Source organism: Siphateles boraxobius, unplaced genomic scaffold (assembly GCF_051911475.1).
Source record: "Siphateles boraxobius isolate OS27281-9 unplaced genomic scaffold, OSU_SipBor_1 13, whole genome shotgun sequence".
NCBI lineage: Eukaryota > Metazoa > Chordata > Actinopteri > Cypriniformes > Leuciscidae > Siphateles > Siphateles boraxobius.
The window spans coordinates 5,444,748-5,467,718 of record NW_027508733.1 but is presented as its reverse complement, the minus strand read 5'-3'; the positions used below and the strand labels follow the sequence as shown (position 1 = coordinate 5,467,718).

Here is a 22,971-nt window from a genome sequence, read left to right as displayed (position 1 = left end):
GGTCGCGCATTCAGAGTCGCCCCGTCATTGGTTCGAGCAAGTTGCCGCAGCACAGCCAATGACCGAGCTGCCTTCGTTCATTGCTGTCAGCTGTGCAGCTGCAATGCGTATTACATAAAGACTTCAATATTCTCGAGAAAAGGAGTTTTCCCATAGCGTAAGCTACTTACGCAATACTCGTTCCCTCCTCTCAGGGAACCGAGGTTACGTTAGTAACCGAGTCGTTTTCCGGTGTGTTCGTTGTCAAACTCAAAATTTATTTTATTTTTAATTATTAAAAAATATAATTATTTTATATGAAAAAGTTAATAATTGTATTTTATTAGAAAATATTTTAGTTTTGTCTTTTATATTTTTTTGATTCGATCAGATAGCATTCTAATTATGGTCATGTTTCAATGTGCTCCACTAATGGGGCATGTTGTCACATTTCACTTCCATTCATTCGGGGTATTTCAAGAACAAAGTATACACTATTAATAAAATAAACCCACATAATTGTACTTGACATGTGGGAAATTAATGTGGGGAAAAAATAAATACTCTGACTCTAAACCCTAAGCAGATTTACACAAACTGAGAAAGTCAAAGTCAACATTTGAACTGCTTTATATATTTTTTATTTTTACATAAATTAGATTATTAGAGTAAGTTGAAACCCAATACTTATCTACATATAAAAGTGTAATCTGGCAATTTCAAAAACATATTGACACGGCAGTGAGTAGGGCATAGAGATGCTCACTTCTAGTTGGAATTTGCCCTGGAACAGCCTTCATCGCGCAGCAGTGATGCAATCGGCCTTCGAAGGATGCAGCCTCTGATTGGCAGGGGGCCATTAACTTCACTAGACTCACGCACCGGTACATGCCTTTTATTAGAGCAAACAGTACGGTGTGCTGCATTCAACAAGTATTCTGTAATATATTCTGTAAAAATGCAAAAAGAACTTATCATACACAAATATTTTTAATACATTGCTAAAGGAATATATTTAAGAAAACATTTAGAGTATAGAGTGCAGCAGTCGGGTTCCAGAAGTAAAAACTAATTTTCTCCACAGTGAAACTGACTTTTAACAATAGCTGATAAACCTTTAGACAGAGCTGATGTGAGCTCCAAGGTTGTTAATCGATTGTATTTGCTTTTTTTTTGTAAGCCATCTTGTTAATTTAACTTATTTTTAAAATAATTGTATTTAATAGCGGAATTCTTGGTGAAAACTACACTACCCATGATGCGGTACAGAAAATTCCACCAATCAGAGAGTTGCAGCGAGCAAAGAGAGGTCTTTATCTCCGCCCACTTCCACTGCAAAAGACATAATAGAGTCAGACTCCCATAGGCTCACAAATTACTTAAATATTTGTGTATATATTCCTATTTAGCAATAGAATTAAAATGTTTCTATAATAAACAACTTTAAATGAATAGTGTTATATTTCTCAAATAGTATAGATATTTCCCTCACCAAAGCCATACTCAGTCTAGGACCTTTTTATTTTAGTCTGATTTTCAAATACTTTTTTGCTTCAAATAATAGTTTTTAAGATTGTGATTTACCTCGTGGCTGGTTGGCTTGGTTCATGAACGAATATTTTGGATGCTGAATAAAACCAAATCTTTTTAAAAAAACATTTTTTAATTCAGTCCAAAAATAAAAACTGGTAGCCTATATGTAGCCTATAGTCACATTAACAACCTTCACAAACCATCTTTCTCTTTCCAATAAATGTTGGACAAAAACTAAAGTTATATTAAAGTTTGAGGTTATGCTCTGACGTTGTTCCGGCAAACACTACTTCTTCTTCTATGCTACTTCCTGTTGGTTTGGAAGGCGAGCGCGTCGATTATAAACGCCTCTTAAATGGCTCGGCAGGAACCTAAAGGAAGCCTCTTAGAAGGTAATTCGTGGGGAATTGACAAACATTAACGACATATCTGAAGAATCTGGGTTAATAGAGACTTAATAGAGATTTAAGGCCCTCCCTTCCTCTCCCTTCTGCTGTTTACAATAAACTGTTCCACACTCCAGTCCGGTAGGTGGCGGTAATATGACACATTTGCTGGATGCCAAAGTCCAATCATATCAACAGAAGAAGCTTCGGCCGTGTCAGGGATCTTCAGCGCTTTTTTACTTTCAGAATAACAGAAGCTAAAGACCCGTAAATTCTTTCAGCAGTACAGATATAATCAAAAAACTTCATCACTACATTCTCAGTCGATTTAAAGTCTCTTCGTTGATCTCAGTCTACTCTGCAGTCTTTTTCAGTGTGTTATTCTTTCTGTCGATCATGTGCGACTCTGACACGCCCAGAAACTGAAGATCATTACAAATAATATCCACTGATCATCTTTGGAACCCCCTAATTTACTGAAATCTACAGCAATATGAAAAATATTTCGTTGTTCTTTATGTCCTTAGTGTGTATGGAAGGTAAGGTTTATGTTTCGTTCTTAAACATTTTTGGTTTCACTTTTGTAAAATAGGGAATTGATCAATTTTCTTTTTAACTTCTTATTCCCGCTATTTTCGGCCATGCTGTTAATAATTAATTATAATTTTTTCTACTGGTGATTAAGTGTTTTATTTTTGGGAATGCAGATGTTGATTGTTTGTCAACATGTTTATCTATTGTTACAGTGCCATAGGAAATATTCTTGTCGCAAATTGTGTGAAATGAGAGATTTGAAATCCGCTGAAGAATTAGCCAATATCAATGCCTTGTTATTTAATAATGTTGATACACAACAGCATTTTTACCTAGTAAGATGGTAAGTTAGAAATGTTCATCCTTAGTGCTACATAAACTAATGTAAATATGTACAGTAAGTTAACCTTACAAAACAGTAAAGCTATTCACAGGCATTGTTCATGGTTAGTTCATGTTAACTAATGCATTAACTAATTGTGCTGTTAACGTGAATTGATGCATTAGTATATGTCTGAGTTAACATTAACAAAGATTAACTAACAGAGGCGTTTTTCATGGTTAGTTCATGTTAACTAATGCATTAACTAATTGTGCTGTTAACGTGAATTGATGCATTAGTATATATGTGAGTTAACGTTAACGAAGATAACTAATGCTGAACAGAGGCGTTTTTCATGGTTAGTTCATGTTAAATAATGCATTAACTAATTGTGCTGTTAACGTGAATTGATGCATTAGTATATATGTGAGTTAACGTTAACGAAGATAACTAATGCTGAACAGAGGCGTTTTTCATGGTTAGTTCATGTTAAATAATGCATTAACTAATGTTAGCTAATGGAACCTTATTGTAAAGTGTTACCGATTTGTTTTATGCGGTTTCTTCATAATCTTATTTACATTACTTTGTCCAGCTGAAACGGTTAGTTATGAATTATTTTTTATACAATTCATGAGCTTAGATTCAGAATCCCAGACCTTTACACTGGTTCAGATTATTATTATTATTATTTAATTTAAACATTTACGGAACAGTGAAATTTAATGACTGCATCCAAAAATCAAAGGCAGTGACTTGTTGCCTCGTTGTCCTATTTGCAGTCACAGCAGGGTTGTGGAATATCACAGATAATGACTGATATATATGAAGGTAAAAGAGGAGCAAAAGTCGAGAGCATGTAGATATGAATTTGACAACTTGTACAACAAATATTCATACTTTTACGCTAAAATTTACACTCACAGCTCCGATGTGAAAACCTGTAAAACACTCGCAGACAATAGTCACAAACCTGTGTCCTGAATTTGAAGCTGCGGACAAGAAGTGATAAGAATGTAAAATGTGTACCTTCACTCTCAGAAAAAAAGGTACAAAAGCTGTCACTGGGACAGTACCCTTTAAAAGAGTTCTGATATGTGCCATTTAGGTACTAATATGTACACTTTTTGTACCGATATGTACCTTTGAGGGACCAATATGCACTCTTTAGGTACAAAGGTGTACCTTTTGAAAGGGTACAGCCACAGTGACAGCTTTTGTACCTTTTTTTCTGAGAGTGTTGAAATGCAAGGTACAAATGCATTACAACCACAATCAGGCACTTGTAACTTCTCAAATCTGTCACTGCAATTTCAAATTTCGCACCTTGACTTTTGCTTCTCTTTTCACGATATATTAGATACAAAACTAACTTGTGCACTTGCAATTCAGTCGCGGCGAGAGAGAAAAGCAGGCGGAGAGGGAGGGGGCGCCCTCTGGGACGTTCTGAACGTGGCTTCAAAATGTGATCAGAGGAAGAATGTGGCCTATTGCAGCATTTTACAGCTTTCAGATGCATCCAATGAAGTCAAATGAGATTTTAATTTAATTTGTTTCTCTGTGGAACTGTTTCTCTGTGTTTTCCAGGTGTGTTTAGTGAAACACGGTCAGTGAAAGCGGGAGAGTCTATCACGCTACACACTGGTCTCACTGAAATACAGAAAGATGAGGTGATGGACTGGACGTTTGGAGCTGAACAAAATCTCATAGCTAGAGTAAGAAAAGATAATATCCCCACAATATATAATGATGAACTTAATGGGAAATTCAAAGGCAGACTGAATCTGGACGGTCTGACTGGAAATCTCACAATCTCAAACATGAAAACCACAGACTCTGGAGATTATGAAGTTTCCAACAGCATCAACAGCTTTAAGAAGAGTATCAGTGTCAGTGTCAGTGCCAGTGGTGAGTATCTAATAGGGCTGGGCGATATGGCCAAAAAATCTCAGTATTTTTTGGTTAAATGGCGATATACGATATATATCTCTATCCAAATAAAAAAAAACGTAGAAAAGTACAAAGAAAATCTGTATTTATTTAAAAAAAATGTTATTTCACATCCTGCTCAATGATATCCAAACAATGTTGATATTCAAGGATATGGAAACAAATATGGGAATGTAATGTAGTCTATGCAATATATTATGTGCAAAAAGTTGGTTAAAATCACATTACATTCTAACATGTAGATTTGTAAAAACAAAAATAATGCCTTTGTTTTTAAAATGACTGAAGGATAAACTAAAAATTAAAATTAAAACAAAAGCACAAACTAATTATATTAGCCTGCATTTGATTACCCCATTATAATGGTCACTTTCAAAAAATATACTTGTAGGTCTAAAATTCCACATATGGCACATTTATTGTCTCAAACAACAAATATTTTAGCAATATGTATATTTTAGTCAGAATTATTGCGCTACTATTCTATTGTGCTCCGTCTGTTTGGCGCGCGTGCGTGGCTGGCGCTCATTAACGGAAGCTTGAATTTTAGCGGAGATTCACTTGCAGAAGCTCGTCCTCTCCTGACAGTGAAATGGACATATTTGTTTGACTTTCTAACATTTACAGACGGAGAATATACATGTGAAATGTAAGTTAAGCACTGAGAAAAGCACCACGTCTCAAACGCATTAAACAGCGCAAGTATTTATCTGTCAGTCAGCAACAGTATCTGTCAGAGCATCTGATAGGCCAAGCTGCTTTAAAGGGTAACTAAACCCCTGGTCAGAGCCTGACTCCACCCACTGGCAATATTTGAAAAATGCTGTAAAAGTGGGCAGAGCCCAGCGGAGGGGGGGCGTGCACCTGAGACGCGTCTTTCTTTAGGCAAGGGTGTGGTTAACTGGTACTCTGAGGTCAGAGTTTAGCACAACTTCCAATAGGAAATTTCAACTGCAGTAGCCACCGTTCAAGCTGAAGAGGGCAGCACTCAGACGTTTACACCATATATTGTAGAATTAAAACACTTTAAACCCAAATGTCAAAAAATTTACTGGAATCAATGAACAGCACTAATAAAGCCCCATTCTTACAGATCATTAACTAAAAAAAGTTGTTTTAGTGTTTAGTTACACTTTAAACTTGTTAACTATGTCTTACCAGTTATTTTGATCATGTTTAAGACAAGTTGTAGTATGTTCTTTCACTGCAGGAGCTCACACTGCGTCCTCCGCTGTTTTTCCAGATGTGCTCGTATCAAACTACTGTATCGATATAAACGGTATTGCCTCATTCCATATCGTTTAAAAAAAAATCAATATATTGTACAAACTCGATATACCGCCCAGCCCTAGTATCTAATTCATTTCAGTGTTATTATTCGCGTATTTACATAATTTCTCTGTACTTAATTGCTCTGAAAATGAATTATTAAACATGACAGATGTACAAGGAGTCCATGTGTCTTAAAGAATCTAGAAATTTGTAAAGCAGAATTCTGAGTAATAGGAAATTAACTGGATGTAGTTTTAATTGTTTTAGTCAGTGGCGTTTCCTCCGACGAGGGGAGGCCGTGACTCCTTATAAAAATGGATGAGAAAATAATCCATATTACAAAATTAAAACTACACAAATCCCGAAAAGCATCTCTGCAACTTCTGACTGGGACATGAATTTACTATTTATTTATTTATTTTTATATATATATATATATATACTATGCATGTCCTCACAAAACAGAGGTCATGTGATCACTGACAAGTCAATAGTATATTTATCAAGATGTCTTTTCTGACAGTTCATAGTGTTTGTTATAGATTGGATTTATTAATTTTAAGGGTTCAAACTGAGCAAATGTAAGCTGGTGATTTCCAGCAACGGTTTAGAGTTGAATGTTATGCAAATGAGCTGCGAAGAGATGTGGTGATAGCAAATGAGAACGCAGAATGTGATCCATCACCTGATACACACTGATGCCGAACCACACGGAAAAAAATTGGTGTAAAAACTGTTTTCACTTAGAAATTGCTAACAATGAAACGGCAAGTAACACATTGAATTAAGTGTGAAAGTTTGAAGTGTCTGAAATTGTATTTTCTTGTAAAACATACTATTTGAAAAATCATTTTTTACAGTGTAGAAGCGTCTGCTAGAAATCAACAGCTCTGTGATCTCCTTCACTGTGGCTTTACAGTAATGACTCTGTCTTTAGTTGATTCAGGTCTGTCTTCAGGAGCGATAGCGGGGATAGTTATTGTGGTGTTACATTAATGTCTGTCTCTCTTCAGTGGATCCAAAACCAGTTCCAAAACCAGTTCCAGAACCAGTTCCAGAATCAGGTATGTCTCCAGGTGGGATAGCAGGGATAGTTATTGTGGTGTTACATTAATGTCTGTGTCTCTTCAGCTGTTCCAGAATCAGGTCTGTCTCCAGGTGCGACAGCAGGGATAGTTATTGCTGTTATTGCGGCGGCGGCTGCAGCTGTTGGTGGCATTGCCTATGGCTATTGGAAAAAGGGACAAATGTGTAAGTATTACAGCTGATGCAGCGTGAGATAAATACTGTGCTGGAGATTGTAAATCTGTAGCAGGTTTAAACCTTTCTGTGCCTTTGTGTTTGTGATTGTATGTGTTTTTGATCAGGTTGTTCTTTATCCAGCAGCATTATAAATAAATATCATTAAAGGTTGTATCAGCGATTGTGGGTGACGTCACTTCTGTTTGTGTTTGAAGCGAGATCCCAAACAAACCAAGTTAGCTCGCCCCTCCCTCCCGTTTCGTGCATTATGAAAAAAACGATCATGCACGCGCATTTATATAAAATCTGCAGTCGAGCCATGTCATATCATACAGCTAGTTTTGCTGGTGCTTCACTGGAAGCAGCAGTATGATAAAACGTACCAGAATCAGTCATATAGCTACAGATCTGACGTTATGGGGAAAACTCAGGATAACAACAGCTATCTGGAATAATATTATAACAGCTTATTATTATTATTATTCGGCTATCGTTAGTCCTGAACGTAGGCTAGTGTTATTGCTAATAGTACAATGTTATGGCTACACATCAAAGTAGACACATATAACAAACGCAACTCACACACTAAATTCCTACAATCTGATATTCGCTAGAGCTATCCAAGTTTAGTCGAGCTTCACTCATATTTTTTAAAGAATTATATTTTCACACACAGTTCACATACGAAAAAGTCAGCACTAGAAACTACTCACCTCCAGAAGAAACAGTGCAACCTCGGCGTCCGATTTAAAAATGTTCAATTCTTTGAGTTCTCTCCACCGTTCAAAAGCCTTCCCGATTATTATTTGTTTCTTTGACGAAGGTTGATAGACGCTGGCTTATTCTTCAGCTCCGACTTCGCGTGCAGGCGCCGTGCACGAGCGCAAAAACAAACAACACCCGCCCCTGTCGGTGATTGGTTAGAACACTGTTTATTTTGATTTTGAGTGGTGGTTGTACCCATTTGTTTTTGTGTGGAGATCTCAGAGCCTAGGCTGCCTACAGAGACGCAGTTTTTGGACGGCATGCTTATGGGGCGGGCAGCTAGCGGATCGTTAGGAAAGATTAGATGAATGTGATAATTTTTGTTTGGGCCTGAAATCGCTGATACAACCTTTAATACTCAAATATTAAAGATGACAGTGATATGACCGATTATGAAGATTTAATGAACAGAAAGCAGGAGGCTGATATGGAGCATATGATTAGTGTTTCTTTTGTTCATTTCAGTTATTTTTTTTAATGTTCTTGTTATAATTTATGTTCCATATTTCTCTGTCTACAGTGTGAGCTTCTGTGACAGATATTGACTATCGCTGGTAAGTAACTCAAATATTTTAATGTAATACATTCAATTATCATTATTAGCAATGCATGAATTGTTTTGATTAAGGATTTTGAGTTCTGTATAAAAAAACTCATTTCACTGTAATGAGCTGTTTATGAACATGAGAAAGTGTCTTGTGTGACAAAGATGCCAGAAATCCTTTGAATTTTGCTCTTTTATCATATCAGTCTCAATCCTCATGATGCTGTGAAATCACACATCGGTGAAGTTTTCATGAACAGCCTTCATTTGAAGAGATTTGATGTATTTTAAATCATCTGCTCATTTAAAAATGTTTTAAATAATCTACATGAAATTATTTGATCATGAAGATCAAAATCTGTTTCCTAAAAAATACACTAACTTGAGATATTTAGAAGGTGTTCTTAACATAAGTAATATTAAATTGATATGGTATTGATGTCTAATATATCCACTGATCTTCCCATTTGAGTGGATTCGTCACTGTTATGAACAAACACTTTTGTGTGACACACAATCCAAAACACTGCCGTTTTGTGTCATATGTCTTTTTTTATTTTGTCTGTCTCTTCATATCTTGCTTTTGTCAGATTCCACCAATAACCAGTATACACCAGAGGAAGCAGAGCCTTTGATAAAGTAAAACTCTCCCGAAAGCTTCAGGACGAAACCAATGTGACATTTTCATTATTCAAAATAAATCATATTTCTCCTCATGTGAGCCTCTGAAATCCTCTGTGTGCCGATACATCTGATCTAAACCTCACATTTCATACCTGTCACTCAGTGCATATAATGAATACTGGATAAAGCACTTACTGTTTCTGCAATTATTAGACTAAATATCTGATGAGAAATGTCATGTATGGATTATATAGGAATGACATGTGACACTTTAGTTTGAACACTTTCTAAAAGTTTCTAGAAACATGTGTTTGTACCACACTGACAGTTCTGCTCTGTGTACGAAATTTGATGTGACGCTTTTATTGCAGGAATAATCTCCACATTTATTTCTATTTGCTCATAATATACACTGTGCCTTATTTTTATTCTTTACACTTAATTTCCCTTAATTTCATCTCTGTTTTGTGTTATCTAAAGTAAATCTGCCCATCTTACTCTCTGATTGTGAATGCAAATTTAAATAATCTGAAACGGGTGATATTTCTTTGTTGTGTGAATTTAATTTAATTTTTTTAATGCGATTAATTTTTTTTTAATGATTTTATTAATGAAGTTTCACCTTTGGATTTTTTGTATTGCTGCTTTAAGCTTAATCCAAAACCTTTGCTTCACTTCACTGAATAAAAACATAATAAATTAACCAAAACTATATTTGTTTGTTGCTATTGTCTGGTTTGTTCAGTCTGTAAAAATGAGACGAGCAGAATCGTCCGAGAGCTTCAGTAATATGAAGTAATGGATGTGGACTTCTGACAAACAGATCAATGTCCAATGCACTGCTATTCAACTCTTGCTTTTTAGAGACACATTTACTAAACAGGACAGATTATCATGAGAGCTCAGTTTCATTAAAGCGCTGATGGAAGTGAAAAGCTCTAGTCATGCTAAAATTAAAGAATACTGCTAAAATTAATTTATAAATTCCATAATGACCAACACATTTTACCAAGAGTTGAGATGCAGTTAATGGAACATTAGTAGGTGTGGAGCTCACACTGCTATAATGCTGTTTTAGCTGCTGTTTAAAAAAAACACCAGATGGAGTAATTTATCAGTTAAATCAATATCACACCACTGACGATCATAGAAGAAAGATGTAAATATCAGTACATTACATTTTTAGTTTGTCTCTAGTATTAACCTAAGTAGTATTTACTTAAGTAGTATTAGTAGTATTACTAAGTATAGTAGTATTACTATATGTTTATAGTAGTTTGTGTAGGCCTAACTGTATCATCAATCCTGTTCATTTCTTTTTTACCTTTTGTGAATCGGTGTCTTTAATTCAACAATCAACATTGATGCAGTAAACTTTCACCTTTAAAATGTTGTTCAACATTTGAGCTTTACTCGCGTTGACCAGCTGTTAAACTCAATCCTGAAGATGGTGTCTAATCGACTGTCATTTAAAAGCTTTATGTTTCATGTAGGCCTATTTATATTGAATGGTGGAGCTAATCTTGGAAAGGTGAATTTCAGGTTAAGAACACTAGATGACGCTGATAAGTCAGGCAAAGTGTCAAGTCAAGTCAAGTCACCTTTATTTATATAGCACTTTTTACAATACAGATTGTATCAAAGCAGCTTCACAGTGATAACATGAAAATAATATAACAGAGTTTGTTTCTAAAAGAAAATTGAGTCAACGTCCACCTTAAGTAAGGCAGATCAATAATATTATTGGATATTAAATGTCCCCAACTAAGCAAGCCAAAAGCCAAGGCAACAGTGGCAAGGAACCAAAACTCCATCAGGTGACAGAATGGAGAAAAAAACCTTGGGAGAAACCAGACTCAGTCGGAGGGCCAGTTCTCCTCTGGCCAACGAAGGAACAGTGCATGATTTATGATTCGGGCAGCATTACAAGTCAGATTGGATCGGAACATTTAGAATATTTATCCATTTCCATCTTTTGGAAGTCCAAGTAATCACGCCGGTGTTGAGACGAGTTGTTGAGGATCAGTGCCGTCCACCATAGAGGGTCCATATCGCCGGTGTTGAGTCGTCTCTTCACAGGCTTTGTGATTGGCGTATCTGAAGTCTCTGTGAAAGGCTGGATACAAGCTGGAGCTGACGAACGCCGTTTTTCTCGGGACTCGCGTCCCGAGATAACAGCAGAAAAGCAAAAAGGGAAAATAATTAGCGTAGCTGCTGTTCATAATGATTTCCATAACACGGCGCGTAAATGATAAAAAACATGAAGACAGTGATTCTTGCGTCCCAGAGTCACCCCCCTCCGTCCCCCACTCAACTCAGCCCTGCTTACTGACCTCTACATCCCTCCTGCTGCTGAGACCCAACCACAATCTCACAATCTCTCCGCAACCCAACCATACGCGCCGACCCGTTTGACTAAGGCTGTCGAGCCCCACTGTCGTCGTTAAAGCAGGTTCAGTGGCAACGGTTCCGTATGGCATACCAACTACCGCAAAACACAATATCTGCCCAACCACCCGTCATTCACGCAATATACACAGGAACGTAATGACTGTAAATACTATGCAACTTATACAAATAACCTACAGACTCTTCAAGTTTTATAATATTAAATGCATTTGATCTGATTCAGCAGTGGTATAAAAGGTAAGCATTATGTAAATGCTTGGCTAAAGAGATGCGTCTTTAATCTAGTTTTAAACTGGGACAGCGAGTCAGAGCTTCGAACAATATCAGGAAGGCTATTCCAGAGTTTTGGAGCTAAATGTGAGAACGCCCTTCCTCCTTTAGTGGACTTAGATATCCTAGGAATGACCAGAAGCCTCGAATTTAGTGATCTTAAAGAACGTGATGGATTGTAGGGCGATAGAAGGTCCATTAAATACACAGGAGCTAAACCATTTAGGGCTTTATAGGTCAGTAATAGTACTTTGTAATTGATACGGAACTTGATAGGTAACCAGTGTAGAGATGATAAAATTGGTGTTATATGATCATATTTTCTTGACCTAGTAAGAACTCTAGCAGCTGCATTTTGCACTAACTGTAGCTTGTTTATTGAGGATGCAGGACAGCCAGCTAATATAGCATTACAATAATCTAGTCTCGAGGTCATGAATGCATGAACTAACTTTTCTGCATCAGAAACAGATAGCATGTTACGTAGCTTTGTAATGTTTCTAAGGTGGAAAAAGGCTGTTCTTGTAACATATGAAATATGATTTTCGAAAGACAAGTTGCGGTCTAGTATAACACCCAGGTCTTTTACTGTAGTGGATAAAGTAACTGGACATCCTTCTATATTAAAGTTGTATGTAAGTGAGTTTGTGGGTAGTTTTTTGGACCAATAAGTAATACCTCCGTTTTATCTGAATTTAGTAGCAGGAAATTACGCGTCATCCAGCATTTTATATCTTTGAGACACTGTCAAATTTGATAAGTTAGTGTTTTCATCTGGCCGTGATGAAATATATAATTGAGTGTCATCAGCATAACAGTGGAAATTAATTGCATGTTTTCTTATAATATTACCAAGTGGGAGCATATATATTGAGAATAGCAGAGGGCCTAACACCGATCCTTGCGGCACTCCATAGTCTACTGACGTTATCTTTGATTTTTCCCCATTTAAACAGACAAAATGATAACGGTCTGATAAGTGCGATCTAAACCAGCCTAATGCCTGTCCCTGAACACCAGTGTAGTTTTGTAGTCGATCCAGGAGTATTTTATGATCGATAGTGTCGAACGCAGCGCTTAGATCGAGTAGAACTAGTATTGAGATACAGCCTTGGTCAGAAGCTAAAAGTAAATCATTTGTAATTTTAACTAGCGCAGTTTCTGTGCTATGATGCGGTCTGAATCCCGACTGGAATTTTTCATAGATATCATTTTCTTGCAAGAAAGAGCACAATTGAGCGGACACAATTTTTTCTAGTATTTTAGACATAAATGGAAGATTTGAAATGGGTCTGTAATTTGCTAAGTTATTTGGGTCTAATTGCGGTTTCTTAATGAGAGGTTTTATTACTGCCAGCTTGAATATTCTTGGAACATGACCTAAAAATAAAGACGAGTTAATAATATTGAGAAGAGGCTCTTCCACTACAGGTTACACTTCTTACAGTAGTTTAGTGGGTATTGGATCTAATAAACATGTTGTTGGTTTAGATGCAATGATAAGTTTATTTAGCTCTTCCTGTCCTATAGTTGTAAAGCAGTGTAGTTGTTCCAGAGGGGATATAATTGAGGCTGAATCATAAGACACCATAAAAGAGTGTACATTTACAATTGTGTTACGGATGCTTTCTATTTTCTCATTAAAGTAGTTCATAAAATCATTACTACTATACTGTAACGGAATATTTTGCTCTGGTGATGTCTGTATATTTGTTAGTCTAGCCACGGTGTTAAATAAAAACCTTGGATTATTTTGGTTATTTTCTATTAGTTTGTGGAGATGCTCAGCCCTGGCTACTTTTAGAGCCTTTTTATAACGTGACATACTGTCTTTCCACGCGATTCTAAAGACCTCTAAATTAGTTTGTTTCCATTTACGCTCTAAGTTACGAGTTTCTCTCTTGATAACATGCGTAGCACTGTTGTACCAAGGTGCTTTAGTTTTCTCTCTAACCTTTTTTAATCTAATTGGTGCAACAATCTCTAGTGTACTAGAGAACATGGTGCTCAAACTGCTAGTCATTTCCTCTAGTTCATCTGTTTGTTTGGGTTCACTGAGAAGCTGAGATAGATCAGGTAAGCTATTTAAGAATCTATCTATAGTGGTTGGAACGATTGTTCTGCCTGGTCGATAACGTGGCGCAACATGACAAATTTCAGCAGTACGTATTATACAAGTTACCATGTGATGATCAGTGAGATCGTCACTTTGCGGTATAATATCTATATCAGTTGGATTGGTTCCATGAATAAATCTAGTGTATGATTTAGACGATGAGTGGGACCACTGACGTTTTGCTTGACCCCAAAAGAGTTTAATAAATCTGTAAACGCAGTCCCTAACGCATCATTTGTGTTATCTACGTGTATGTTAAAATCTCCAACAATTATTGCTTTATCGGTATTGACCAATAGATCTGAGAGAAACTCTGCAAACTCTTTTAGGAAATCAGCATAGGGCCCTGGAGGTCTATATACAGTAGCCAAGGCTAGAGATAATAGCGATTTCTTTCTTACATCTAAGAGCTTAATATTTAGTACAAGTACTTCAAATGAATTAAACCTGTGACCTGTTTCCTGAATAACATTAAGAATATCTCTATAGATTGTTGCAACACCGCCGCCACGACCGATCAGACGGGGCTCATGCTTATAACAGTATCCTGGTGGAGTAGACTCATTTAGACCGAAATAATCATTTGGTTTAAGCCAGGTTTCAGTAAGGTAAAGTACATCGAAGCTATTATCTGTGACCATTTCATTTACAATAACCGCCTTAGGTGTGAGCGATCTAATGTTTAGAAGACCTAGTTTTAGAAATTGTTTTTGTTCACTGATATTTAGATTTTCAGGTTTAATTACAATAAGATTTTCCCTAGATCCTACAGTAGATTTATTATATGGCCTCACTAAACGAGGAATAGACACAGTTTCTATATAATGTTCTACACTACTTATTTCAATTAAGTTGGGACAGCAAAGACTGTGATTTGGACTTTGATTTTCTAGTCATATGGTGTGTAACGTCTTGGAGATGTTGTCTGACAGCACAGCCGCTCCGATTCTGCTGGGGTGCAGGCCATCAGCACGGTAGAGCCTAGGTCGCTCCCAGAACAGATTCCAATTATTTACAAAGAGCAGTTTCTGTTCATTACACCATGACATTAACCATTCATTTAGTGCAAATAATCTACTGAACCTTTCCTGTCCTTGTCGGTACGTGGGAAGCGGTCCAGACACGATGATCGTTGCCTCAGGCGCTGTGCTGCGTACCGTCTCGATCAGGCTCTTGTAGTCCTTCTTCAGAACCTCCGTCTGCCGCAGCCTGATGTCATTCACTCCCGTATGCAGCACAACAGCTCCGACGCGCTCGTCACCGTTCAGGATCTCGGGAACCTGTGCGGCGACATCAAGAACACGAGCACCAGGAAAGCAGTGAGTGCGCACCGTACCCTTACCTGAGGTAGCGCGGACATGACGGACCATGGAACTGCCGATGATCACGGCGTCGTCGCGTTCCGACTCGCGAAGGGGGGAGAAGCGGTTCCGGGTGGAGATCTCGAAGACCGGGAGGGGCGGTGAGGTTCTTGCTCTGGTCCTGGCTCGTGTCTTTCGCTGTGGGATCACCCAGGGTCCATGGTGTTGTGTCGGTGCCGGAGTGAATGATGCCAGAGATGATCGCGTCCTCCTGGGCAGAGAAACGCACGGAGTAGACGAAGTCGGAGTCAAAAAGTTACTAACCACTGACTTATGAGCATCGGCGCGTGACGTTTCAAGCGCTGATCGCCGATCCCGCAGCTCGGCTTGTTTCTCCAGCAGACCACGGATCTGTTTCTCCACCGACTCCAGCTCCAATCGTACCGAAATCAGCTCGAATGTGTCCTCACCTGCACTCAGAGGTAACGTTAGACACACATCCGATATGTTCGCCATTATAACAGATGAACAGTAAATTAGTAGTGATACTATCAATATCACTACTAATTTAGGAGTGAAATGCTGGATATAACCCGTATCCTTTCAGTCAAACGGGTGTAAAATAAGAGGGTCGGTAGGCGCGAGGCCACGCGTGAAATGCTAGCGGACTAAAGGCTAGTAGCCGAGATTCGCAAAGTTGGATCTAAGTAGCGATATCAAAGTAATCCGATTGTTTTTTATAAGGAATAGTAGCGAGGATAAGTTCCCATGATATAAAAATAGAAAGTGCTTGTTTATAAATTATTTGAAAAGAAGAAAAGCAAGGATTAATGAATCAATTCGACGGAGCTCCAAACACAAACACAAACCGCACGCGCATGCGCATCCAAAGTTGTGTCTCTTCACTTTATTCGTACATTTCTTCACGTTTAAAGCTTTTCGAACTCAATATTCATGTCAAGCCATTTCAAACAAGGGCTGTTTGACTGTAGTGCAATTTACAATGGGGAATGCGAACACCGTTATTACAGTAATTTTTACCTCTGTACAAGTATGGTAATGTTTTATCAGACAAAGTTTCTGAACCGTCTAACATAGGAGAGGTCATATTAAAACTGAATATCATGGTACATTATTTGTTTGTTTATGCTAATTTACTTTTAAAAAGGTGGTGTAGCCTACTTTAATGTCTTTATCTACTTTAATCTTCCCTGTGTAAATAGCACATTACATGCGTCGTTTATTCTGTGAGAATATGATTCTTCCCTAGTTATGTTATAGTTTAATTTCTGCGGATGTTTACATCCGCTGTGTTTGGGTTCAAGCTTTGATACTTCCGCCTTACCGACCAATAAGGCGATCCATTTCCCGATGACGTAGGCCTATAGGATAGCGTAGCAGTTTTGCAGTTTTTTAAAAATTATTTTTTATTGAACAATCACAGGGGATACATGTATCACACACAAAAAAATAGGATAATAAACTCAAGGTAATGCAAGGTAGTTGTGTACATACAAGTATATACAGTACGAGATAGTCTAATAAAAAAAATCATAAAACATTTAAAGCGATAGAAATTAAACATACAATACGTGAAAACAAATAAATAGAAATAACATGAAATTAAATAATATTAAAATAATAAAAAATCGACATCATCAGGAAATCAGGAGGTAACATTGAAACTTTTTTTTTAAACAACAGAGCCATTTTAGTGGCTTTCTTGTTAGCTGATAAACAAAGAAAGTCATAGGATAACTTTAAATCAACACAAAAAAGCCTAAAAATAGAAGCTTTGCAGTTGTTCATTGTCAAATACAAAATTCTCCTACTAGCAACCGAATACTAGTGTTGTCTGTGTATCCTACCGTTCAGAGGATCCGTAAGTGTTTCACACACCAGATTCCGAAAACGGTTACTGAGAGGTTTTGATATAATGCAGTGTGATTTTCGATCAATTTAATTTATTTAAATGCGAATGTTTATCATGTGGTCATCATAGACATCAAATCATAGACAGTAAAATCCATAGACAGTAATGTAAAATCAAATCTCCCTGCGTGCCGCCATGTTTGCGTGACGTCTTCTTCTTCTTCTCTTAGTTCATGGCGGATTGCAAACAACTTAAAGTGCATACCGCCACCTACTGCTCAGGAGTGTGTAAATATCATATTAAGGTGCTCTCATATTCTGTTCACCAACCCAGTGTCTTTAAGAAATTTAAATAATGCCTTCCTGGTGATTCTTGTTTGCGGGACGTCACTCGCATCTCTGCAACAACAAAAGGTACGGGCTTCCGCATGATTGTAAATAACTTAAGTGCCATTATATTACACGTGTCTTAGCAGAAGTTGAAAAGTATCACTTTGTGAGTTGGGCAAATTAACATTAACTCTAAAAAAATGAAAAGCATATGTAATTTGCAAGTAGGCTACAAAGTGATCACATTTACTAAAAACACATGGAAAATTCCCACAGACTTGGAACGAATGATGGACCCGAGCAATATCATAGTTCCCTTTCAAGGCGGTCACTTCGACATTACGTCATACTGACTTATATGGGAACTCCTCCCTTCTCCATTTTCACTGAAATCTTATAGGCTAACGCCAGCTGGAGACAGCTGGCCAATTGACGCAAAACATGCAAATGTTGACCGGTCCGCGGGCAGTATAAATAGCATGGGCGCGACAATTACGTCAGAATCTCTTTCTTCACGCTAGAAGTCTTATCTGAAGTCATCGTGGAAGTTGCAATAGAGGTTACTCACCATGTTTTCCTCCCCGCATCCGATGGCTGCTACATGCCAGATATGTGCGGGTCCTATTGACTCGCTCTACCCAAACAAGGATCTACCGAGGCCGCACTCACGGACGGCAGGCATGTGCCGGTCTACCAGTGCACGCCCTCAGGGGAATAAACCCAGGCATCAGCAGGGATGAGGCCCACTGCCGCCAGCGGCCGCTGGTGGGCCCTCTCCCGCCCAAAGACGAGTTGACCCTGCCCGTCGCCACTCCGGTCCTTTTCGTGGGCTCGCTAGAAGGACTCGACGCGATAGGCTTCGTCGAAAAGGATACTTTTATTATTTTACTTTAGCCCGGTATCTCAGCCAGGCTACTTCAAGAAAGACTCCGTCTTCCACGACGTCCTATGGTAAGTCATGCGCAAGACGCGTCCAGAGAGATGAGGCAAGGCCATGGCTCTGTGTCTAAAGGCGCGAAAGTCTATTGCTACGAAGTCCGGCCGATGTCACTCTTCGTCGGTACCTCGTCCCACCTAAATTCGGCTACAGCCCGCCAAACGGTCTGAACCCGAATTAACCGGATCTTCACCGTTGGCAGAGGGCGGGACCGGGAATGTGGCGACACAGGCCACGGAGAGCGCCGCGCCAGACGTGGGTCCTTCCCTGGCTTGCCTTAGACGCCCCGCTCTGGTAATGGAGGTGCACAGCTTACAGCTTATGTCGTCAGACTGCCCTGTATCCTTCAGTGCAACTGGCCATTCTGATTTAACCACGTATTCACAGTTGTTGTCGCTATGCCACTGACGCTGTGTATATGTACACACTGCACACTGATATGTGCTATGATTTAACTGTTATATCCTTATATATTGCCCTGTATCCCTCAGTGCAACTGGCCTTTCTGATTTAACCACGTATTCAGTTGTTGTCGCTACGCCACTGATGCTGTGTTTATGTTGACACTGCACACTGATATGTGCTATGATTTGTGCCGTTATATGTTGCCCTGTTTCTTCAGTGCGAATGGCTATTCTGATTACCACACATTCACAGTTGTTGTCGCTATGCCACTGACGCTGTGTTTATGTACACACTGCACACTGATATGTGCTATGATTTAACTGTTATATCCTTATATATTGCCCTGTATCCCAAAGTGCAACTGGCCTTTCTGATTTAACCTCGTATTCACAGTTGTTGTCGCTACGCCACTGACGCTGTGTTTATGTTCACACTGCACACTGATATGTGCTAAGATTTGTGCCGTTATATGTTGCCCTGTTTCTTCAGTGCAAATGGCTATTCTGATTACCACGTATTCACAGTTGTTGTGCGATGAAATGACGCTGTGTTTACGTGCACTCTACACACTGATATGTGTTCATGATTCATGCCGCTATAAATTGCCCTGTATCCTTCAGTGCAACTGGCTATTCTGATTCATCTATGTATTCACAGTTGTGCGATGCCACTGACGCTGTGTTTATGTACACTGATATGTGTGTGTTATGCTTATGCCACGATATTGCCCTGTACCCTTCAGTGCAACTGGCTATTCTGATTACTACGTATTCACAGTTGTTGCGATGCAACGGACGCTGTGTTACGTACACACTACACACTGTTATGTGTATGATTTATGCCATTATATATTGCCCTGTCCCTGTATCCTTCAGTGCAAATGGCTATTCCGATTACTACGTATTCACAGTCGTGCGATGCAACTGACGCTGTGTTACGTACACACTGTACACTGTGTTATGAATTTTGCCGTTGTTGTCCTGTATCCTTCAGTGCAAATGGCTATTCTGATTACTACGTATTCACAGTTGTTGTGCGATGCAACTGACACTGTTACGTACACACTACACAGTGTTATGTGTTGGGATTTAAGCCATTATATATTGCCCTGTAATTTTCAGTGCAAATGGCTATTCTGATTACTATGCAGTACGTATTCCTTGTTGTGCGATGCAACTGACGCTGTGTTTATGTACACACTACACACTACGTGTTATGAATTTTGCCATTGTATATTGCCCTGTATCCTTCAGTGCAAATGGCTATTTTGATTACTACGTATTCACAGTTGTGGCGCGATGCAACTGACCCTGTGTTACGTACATGCAACTCACTGTTATGTGTAATGATTTATGCCATTATATATTGCCCTGTGTCCTTCAGTGCAAATGGCTATTCTGATTACTACGCAGTGCATATTAACAGTTGTCGTGTGATGCAACTACGCCGTGTCTATGTACACTCTACACACTGTATGTGTTATGATTTATGCCGCTGTACATTGCCCTGTATCCTTCAGTGCAAATGGCTATTCTGATTACGTACACAGTTGTTATGCGATGCAACTGACGCTGTGTACACGCTACGCGCTGATGTGCTATGATTACGCCGCTAAATATTGCCCTGTATCCTCAGTGCAACCGGCTATTCTGATTTACTATGTATTCACAGTTGATGTCGCGATGCCTCGAACGCTGTGTTTTTGTACACACTAATGTAACTATGCTATCGCGTTGCCCTGTATCCTTCAGTGCACCTAGCTATCCTATCTAACTGTGCATAGTCACAGTTTGTCGCTACGGCGACTTGCGCTGCATCTGTGTACACACTGAAGCGTTATGCAGTTATGTTGCTAACGTAACTGACCATTATGTGAACTGTGCATATTCATGCAGTTTCGGTCGCTTCGTCGACTTGCACTGCATTATACACACAGATGTTTAAAATGTGCAAACTGATGGGTAATGCTGTTATGTTGCCCGCTATCCTTCAGTGCAACAACCAGCTATCCTATCTAACTGCATATTCAGTTCTTTCGCTATGGCGACTACACTGCACAGACTAGGACGTGTTTTTGCTATTTTGTTGCCCTGTTTCCTTCAGTGCAAAACTAGCTATCCTAATCTAACCATGCATATTCACAGTTTCTGGATGTATGTACGTAAACGGATGTGTTATGCTGTGATGCTGCCCTGTTTCCTTCAGTGCAGCTAGCCATCCTAATCTAACTATGCATGTTAGTTTCTGTCTCTTACACTGCGACTTACACTGCGTTATGTACATGCAAGGATGCGCTATTCCTTACTCACTTGTGTTATGCTGCCAGGTTGTCCTGTATCTTCAGTGCAATTAGCTATCCCAGTCAAACTGTGCATATTCACAGTCTCCGTCGATACGGTGACATGCGCTGCATTATTTACAAATGGATGTGTTCATGCAGCGGTGTTGCCCCGTATCCTTTAGTGCCTAATACTGATCTAACTGCGTGTATTAAGTTGGCGCTACAGCGACCGTGCATGCTGTACGTGCATGTGCTACGCTGCAACATTGCCCCGTTCCTTCAGGGCAACTGGGTATTCTGTGCTAACTTGTATGTTCACAGTTGTAGCTACAGTTACGACTGTGTTTGTTTACTGAGGTGCTATGCTATTATGGGGCTATTTTCTAACTGCGTATATTCACAGTTGTTGTCGCTACGGCCACTGGCACTGTGTTTATGTACATTCAGTTATGTGTTGATTTGCACTTCTGTACATTGGCTATAGAACATCGGCTATGTTCTACAAGATGGCACCCCAACCCCAAGCTGTGGAACCTTCTTGTGTGTCCGCTGCTGGGTCCATAGTTGAGCAAGACACTTCACACTAACAAGTGCTGAGACGGAGCTCTCCCTGAGATGGCCTTACCACCGGCTCTCGGCCCAGCGAAGCACTTGGAGACCTACGCTCATTCTAGTGAATGATGTCGCATTGTCTCGGACCTGATGACTGCAGCGTCACTCTCCGTCCAATACCAAGCTACGTTCCGAAGTCGCTTACACCGTTCAGAGCACAGGTTGATCCCTGCCCGCCTTATCTTCTGAGTTTTCAGCCTCGCATGATGCCGATGCTCAGAGTGATGTTGGCCCTGTAAGGGATTTGTGGATGTACGTGGATCACTAGGCAGCAGTCTACCAGCTGTCTGTGTGCTTGGTGGATGGTACTAGGGACGTGCTGTTTTATACAGAGACTTTCTCACTGAATTTGACGCTTTAAATGGTTGCTTAATGCCTACGGGATTAGGTACGCTGGCTGTCTTCTCAGAACACATTCGCCAGGGTTCCAAGTTTGATGCACCACCTAAGCGTTGTGGGTTCGGTGAGTTTTATTAATGTACTCATGAAACTGTTACCACCAGCTGTGCAGTAGTCTGTATTGCAGAGTTACCACTGCTGCTAACTCTGTGTTATGACTATAAGGTTACATAGCTTTTTCCACATTACGCAGTAGTTTCTAATGTACTGTTCACTCTGTGTGTAGCTATAAGGTTATGCAGCTGTCACCGCTATGCCGTCGACACTGTGTTAACTCTTGTGCTCGAGTGCATATGGTGTTGTGCTGCCCTGTCCAGTGCAGCCTTCGCTTCATTGCAGTGGATTTGCAACTTGGTAAAGCCGGAGCAGACGTTGGTCTAGTTTCGCCTGTCAGTTTTGAGTGCTCCTAGCGGCGCTGCTGGCTCAGAACTGTTGTTTCCTGTGGGAGTGTAGCTTGACCCCGTTCAGGGCTTATCCTCACTGCGCTCACGGCGGGATTTTATACAGTTCCCATATACGTCAGTATGACGTAATGTCGAAGTGACTGCCTTGAAAGGGAACGTCTCCGGTTACTATCGTAACCTCGGTTCCCTGAGAGGCGGGAACGAGACATTACGTCAACCGCCGTGCTCGCCGTTTGATCAGCTGTGCTAGCGTTCAGTCTTTATACTGACGTAAATGTCGCGCCCATGCTATTTATACTGCCCGCGGACCGGTCAGCATTTGCATGTTTTGCGTCAATTGGCCAGCTGTCTCCAGCTGGCGTTAGCCTATAAGATTTCAGTGAAAATGGAGAAGGGAGGAGTTCCCATATACGTCAGTATGACGTAATGTCTCGTTCCCGCCTCTCAGGGAACCGAGGTTACGATAGTAACCGGAGACGTTTAT

At 39.5% G+C, this 22,971-nt stretch overlaps 1 protein-coding gene across 4 annotated transcripts; it reads left to right on the top strand.

Annotated features, from left to right (window-relative positions):
* Positions 1-1,797: 1,797 nt before the first annotated feature.
* On the top strand, positions 1,798-9,865 carry LOC143735316 (uncharacterized). Of its 4 annotated transcripts, none has more exons than XM_077225465.1 (6): positions 1,798-1,904; positions 4,342-4,662; positions 6,990-7,040; positions 7,108-7,227; positions 8,504-8,537; positions 9,118-9,865. In XM_077225465.1, exons 1-5 carry the CDS (start codon positions 1,868-1,870, stop codon positions 8,506-8,508), a joined length of 534 nt encoding a protein of 177 aa, XP_077081580.1. In that variant the 5' UTR covers positions 1,798-1,867; the 3' UTR covers positions 8,509-8,537; positions 9,118-9,865. The 4 variants fall into 4 exon arrangements, with proteins under 4 accessions (XP_077081580.1, XP_077081581.1, XP_077081582.1 ...); XM_077225466.1 differs by having other exon boundaries at positions 1,818-1,904; positions 8,734-9,865; XM_077225467.1 differs by having other exon boundaries at positions 1,828-2,437.
* The last annotated feature ends 13,106 nt before the right edge of the window (positions 9,866-22,971 follow it).